At 37.1% G+C, this 6,522-nt stretch overlaps 1 protein-coding gene across 1 annotated transcript; it reads right to left on the bottom strand.

Annotated features, from left to right (window-relative positions):
- Positions 1-4,096: 4,096 nt before the first annotated feature.
- Positions 4,097-5,899, bottom strand: LOC133863267 (uncharacterized). Its single transcript, XM_062299224.1, is given in 3 exon segments — positions 4,097-4,106; positions 4,424-5,252; positions 5,335-5,899. Coding segments are annotated over 3 exon segments (1,404 nt in total).
- Positions 5,900-6,522: the final 623 nt, after the last annotated feature.

The following is a 6,522-nucleotide window of genomic DNA, read 5'->3' as shown; positions in this document are numbered from 1 at the left end:
GCGATTTTCTAAAGAACTTCACTAAATAATTATTACTGCTTATAACAATTTTTCCAAGTTCTATCAAGATAGTAAAAGAAAATCTTTTCAACTTAAGCCCCAGTAAATATGCAAAGTATTAGGCTCAATCATATAATAATCACCTAGTACTAGCTCTCTGTTATAAATGCGTCATTGGTATCAATCTTACGATATGATAAAAAAATTAGATGTTAAATGAGCTTCAATAGGTGACATCAATAATCACATCTATTTTATTACTATTCAACGTGTCAAAAAAACTTGAGAGCTAAATAATATAGATGAAAAAGTAGCAAATTCTTTTCAAGTACTCATGCTAATCTAGCATGCCATATCTTAGCATGAGTGTTATATGCTATTTCTTTTTTCAAATAGATCAATCAACATATGCTGCTTATCATATACAATATTCATGTAATTATAAATTTCCTCCAGTTTTAATTCAATCAAGAAGCACCTTTATCAATTTTATTTTTTTAATAAATGAAATTGTATATCATCTCTTAAAAACAAATCAAGGCATGTGAAACATAATTTAATAATTCACAGAGGAGCCAACAGTTTTACTCCAAGATCCTCCAAAATAGGCTAAGTCACCACACACCAACTAGGTGTCATAAAAACCGATCAATTCAGCATACACTCATGTCTTCCTTCTACCATGTGCTTACCTCCAAGAATCTTCAGCAAAGTGATATTCTTTGCACATAATTAGCAATGCCTTTTTCTTTTCTTTTTTTTCTTTACAACATGGGTAATACTCACTTTGGTTATTATTAATCGACATGAATGTTCTCCGATAAATTCAGCACGACACAATAGAAATTGGTAAGTTCTAAAAATCTATAAAAGGCACAACTTTTATTGCGACATTAGTGACCCAACAAGAAAATGTTATTTGACAAATAAATTAAATAACACAAATTTGAGTTCAAATAATCGAAAACTCTTTTAATCAAAATATTTTCACTTCCATTACCTACACATGAAATTAAAATTTTCTTATGACAAATGAATCAATTATCAGATATTTTTCCCCAACAAAGTCTTTATCTTTCCACCCAAGAATTGATTTCATCATTCTTGTATGCGAATTACATACCGTAAACTCTAATAGTATTTGACTTCTCATAAGTTTAAATAATACTGTTCTGGTCCTAATCAAAATATTCTTGCAACCATCAATAGAATCAACCTCTAAGATTGTAGGAAATAATTTTTGGTTGGTGCACAAAATTCTTGTTGAAATAAAATAATATCAATCTAAAATTAACAATCAAATAAATAATTGGTTGAAAATATTCTTGTTGATACTAGACCATATTAATTCGAAATAATAATAATAAAATAAATATAGTACAATAGATTAAAATTAAAAAAAAAAAAAAAAGGAAAGATCTCACAATGCTATAGAATCACGCAAAAGCGTTGTCCTTAAAGGTTGATTCGTGCTCCCAGAGTATATAACTCGGTGCGATCGGTTCTCTTGACATGCAACCTCCCAGAATTAGATTATAGTTTCTATCTTTGTTAAGGACGCACTTTCAAGAACGAAGACTAATAGAATAACCCTTAAATTTTTCATAGTGAATGAGAGCTATCGAGACTTCAGAGTATTTTTTTCTTGCAAAAAAACTAATAGAATAACAAATAGCGTTATGGCTTGAAAACAAGTGTTTTGACACTATATATATATATATTGAAAACAAAATGATGTGAACCCGCAGGATGAAATCCCCTTTGAACCCACAAACAAATTGAAATCTACCCAAGAAAGCCAAGAATCAAGTCCAAAGAATCTAGACCCGTTGAAATCTTGTTTCAAGAACCTAGATTTGGTGAGAACGCCACAAAGGGTTTGCCTTTGATAAGTTCTTAGTTCAATCAAGAACAAGTAGAGAAAACTGAAAAAGTTTTCTATGAAGAACAAAACTTCATTCACAATCAACTTGTCTAGCATATGCGGCTACAAGTCTTTTTAAAACCTCTCCATGAAACCCTAACCCTACTAAGGCCTACATCAATTAAAAGACATGGGCTGAACATCTTCAAGCCCAAAATATCCTAAACTACACTTCTATAGCTAATAAAAGAAGTCCACTTAATAAAATAATAGGCTTAAAGGCCTACAACCATAGAAACATAAAAATAAGCCCATATGCCTATACTTAGTGAAATAAAGAGTTTGCAAGAAACCACTAGGCTATGCCGCCCCCATCTGTTGCTTGTATCACATGAATTAAAGTTGGTCCTTCTTCTTTCAAGCACATCTTGAATGTTGGAGTCTTGCTCGATAAATTTGCAAACTCGGCCCAAGTGGATTGCACCAATCCTTGCATTGCCTCCTTGATCTTCTTCGCCCTTGACTTTGTGATTAGCCCATCTGGAACTTGTAAGGGATCTTTAAGATTCGGCCTACCATGGGGCCCATCATTCTCCCTCTCCTCAAAAGGATTCGACCTCGAATCGTCACCTGCATCATAGGGAGAAAGATCAGAAACATTGAAAGTAGCAGAGACATTATACTCACCGGGAAGATCCACTTTATAAGCATTATCATTAATTTTCTCAAGGATTTGGAAAGGTCCATCGCCGCGAGGATGCAATTTAGTCCTTCTATGGGCTGGGAATCGTTCTTTTGCGCATGTGAACCCAGACCCAATCGCCTGGTTCAAAGATGACACGCCTTCGCCCTTTATTGGCTTGGGAAGCAAACTTTTCATTCTTCTGCACAATTTGAAGTCGTACCCTCTCATGAATTGACTTCACCAATTCGGCCTTCCTGTGTCCATCCAAACTACTCCTGTCATCAATAGGTAAAGGCATCAAATCTAAAGGAGTAAGTGGATTAAAACCATAAACAATTTCAAATGGAGAATAAGAAGTAGTAGTATGCATAGTCCTATTATATGCAAACTCTATAAATGGTAAATAGTCCTCCCAAGTTTTCAAATTCTTTTGAATGACAGTGCGTAAGAGTTGAGTTAAAGTCCTGTTGACTACTTCAGTCAATCCGTCAGTCTGTGGATGACAAGTAATGGAAAATAAAAGTTTGGTACCTAATTTTCCCCACAAAACCTTCCAAAAGTAGCTAAGGAATTTAACATCCCTATCAGAAACAATATTTCTAGGGACACCATGGAGTCGCACTATTTCCTTGAAAAACAAATCAGCTATGTTGGTAGCATCATCTGTTTTATGGCATGGAATGAAATGTGCCATTTTACTAAATTTGTCCATTATCACAAAAATAGAATCACTACCTATTTTTGTCCTAGGCAACCCCAAAACAAAGTCCATAGATATGTCTACCCATGGCTCACTGGGAACGGGTAAGGGTGTATACAACCCGTGTGGTAAAACCTTAGATTTGGCCTTGCGACATATAATGCACCTATCACATATTCGGGTGACGTCTCTTCTCATCCTAGGCCAAAAGAAATGTTCATGTAAAATTTCTAAGGTTTTCCTCACACCAAAATGTCCCATTAATCCCCCACCATGTGCCTCACGTACCAATAATTCACGCATTGAACAATTTGGCACACACAATTTGCTTTCTTTAAACAAATAACCATCATGCTTGTAAAACTTACCAAATGCCGCTTTATCACACGCTATATACACATCAGAAAAATCAGCGTCATTGACATACATGTCTTTCACATATTCAAACCCAAGCATTTTAGCACTCAGAGAAGTAAGAAGTACATACCTTCGCGATAAAGTATCAGCAACAATGTTTTCCTTACCTTGCTTGTAACGGATGACATAGGGAAAGGTCTCAATGTATTCAATCCATCTAGCATGTCGCTTATTTAATTTACCTTGACTCTTGAGATGCTTTAATGATTCATGATCGGTGTGGATCACAAATTCCTTAGGCCAAAGGTAGTGCTGCCACATCTCTAGAGCGCGAACAAGAGCATAAAGTTCTTTGTCATAAGTGGGGTAATTCAAGGTTGCCCCACTTAGCTTCTCACTGAAGAAGGCTATGGGCCGCCTATCCTGCATTAAAACGGCTCCAATTCCTATTCTTGAGGCATCACATTCAATCTCAAAAGTTTTGTTAAAATCAGGTAATGCTAACACAGGTGTAGAACATAACCTTTCTTTGATAGTAGCAAATGCATTTGCTTGATCACTCCCCCAATGAAATCCAACATTCTTTTTAATTATTTCAGTGAGTGGTGCAACAATGGTGCTAAAATCCTTAACAAAACGCCTATAAAAGCTAGCTAAACCATGAAAGCTTCTTACCTCAGTGATGCTTTTAGGCGTTGGCCACTCCTTGATAGCCTTTACTTTTTCTTCATCCACCTCAATACCTTTTGAACTAACAACATAACCAAGAAAAACAACTTTTTCCATGCAAAAGGTACATTTCTTAAAATTAGCATACAACTTTTCACATCTCAACACATCTAACACACATCTTAAATGCTCAATATGTTCATCTAAGTTCGTGCTATACACTAAGATATCATCAAAGTACACGACTACAAATTTGCCTATGAATGCACGTAATACATGGTTCATTAATCTCATGAAAGTACTAGGCGCATTTGTAAGTCCAAATGGCATAACCAACCATTCATAAAGTCCATGTTTAGTTTTAAAAGCTGTTTTCCATTCATCTCCCTCTTTCATTCTAATTTGATGATATCCACTTTTAAGATCTATTTTACTGAAAATACATGAGCCATGCAATTCATCAAGCATATCATCTAATCTAGGAATGGGATGACGGTACTTTACCGTAATATTGTTGACCGCTCTGCAATCAATGCACATCCTCCAAGTCCCATCCTTCTTTGGCACTAGTAGCACTGGTACTGCACATGGGCTCATGCTCTCCCTCACGTACCCCTTGCTCAACAAATCTTCAACTTGCCTTTGAAGCTCCTTGGTCTCCTCCGGATTACTCCTATAGGCTGGTCGGTTTAGAATAACTGCTCCGGGTATGAAATCAATTTGGTGCTCAATGCCTCTAATGGGTGGCAACCCACTCGGCATCTCCTCCGGAAATACATCATCAAACTCTTGCAACAAAGAAAGAGCCAAACTAGGAAGAGATTGGTTAGTTTCATCAAGATTAAGATAAGATTCTTTGTAAACAAGAAAAATCATAGGCTGATCTGCTGAGAAGCCCTCTTAACCTCACTCTCCTTTGCATAAAAAACTCATCTTTGCCTTCCCTTTTCTCTCTGCAAGTCCTCTTTCTTTTTTCTCTCGTGGCTCCACTCTCTTTTCTTTATTCTCAAGCACCTCTCTATTTTCTTTTTCACTCTTTTTTTTTTTGCTCAATCTCACTTTTCAGCTTCAGTTGGTCCTCATAGACCTGTTTTGGGGTTAAAGGAGCAAGCTTGAATGTTTTTCCATCCTTCACAAAGTTGTACCTGTTTGTAAACCCATCATGAATCACCCTCCTATCATACTGCCATGGCCTCCCCAACAAAATATGGCCAGCATGCATAGGAACTACATCACAAAGCACCTCATCACTATACCTCCCAATGGTAAAAGCCACCAAAACTTGCTTATTGACCTTGACCTCCCCACATTCATTCAACCATTGCAACTTATAAGGTCTAGGGTGCTTCAATAAAGGTAAGCTCAGCTTTTCAACTAGGGTGGTACTAGCTACATTGGTGCAACTTCCCCCGTCTATAATCATACTACACACCTTGTTGTTTACATAACATCTGGTATGAAATATGTTCTCTCTTTGTTGCTCCATATCGTCTATCTTAATTTGCGTATTGAGAGCACGCCTGGCAACAAGAGACTCACCTTCTACGGGGTATTCCACTCCATCATCATCACTAGCATTAACCAACTCAGGCATCTCATCACTATCATCTTCACTATCAGTCATCACCTCCCCATTGTCTCACAGAACCATCACTCGCTTGTTTGGACATTGAGACGCAATGTGCCCTGAACCCAAACACTTAAAACATTTAATATCTCTATTCCTTGAAGGTTGGAAATCAACCTTGGGTTTGTTCTTGCTAGTTCCCTCATCTTTTCCCTTAGGTGGTTCGGCCTTTCCCTTTACTATAGCTTGAGCATTTCTATCCCACTTTGGTTTCCAAGGAGTGCTAGAAACTGAAGTATACCTTGCTGCCCCCTTTCTCTTTAATTGCCTCTCCACCTTCATAGCCATGTGCACCATATCTTCTACCTCCACATAATGTTGCAACTCAACTACATTGGCTATGTCCCTATTCAAACCACTTAAAAATCTGGCCATTGTGGCCTCCCGATCCTCCTCTACATTGGCCCGAATCATAGACACCTCCATCTCCTTATGGTAATCTTCTACACTCCTTGACCCTTGTGTAAGGTTTTGTAATTTTTGGTAGAGGTCTCTATAGTAGTGGCTAGGTACAAATCTTCGCCTCATGAGAGCTTTCAACTCACCCCATGTTTCTATAGGTCTCTCATGATTCCTCCTCCTATTGGTCATTAATTGATCCCACCAAATAATTGCATAAT

The sequence above is a fragment of the Alnus glutinosa genome, chromosome 3, assembly GCF_958979055.1.
Source record: "Alnus glutinosa chromosome 3, dhAlnGlut1.1, whole genome shotgun sequence".
NCBI classification, from domain to species: domain Eukaryota; kingdom Viridiplantae; phylum Streptophyta; class Magnoliopsida; order Fagales; family Betulaceae; genus Alnus; species Alnus glutinosa.
The sequence above is the reverse complement of the archived record's forward strand: the minus strand, read 5'-3'. Positions and strand labels throughout refer to the sequence as shown.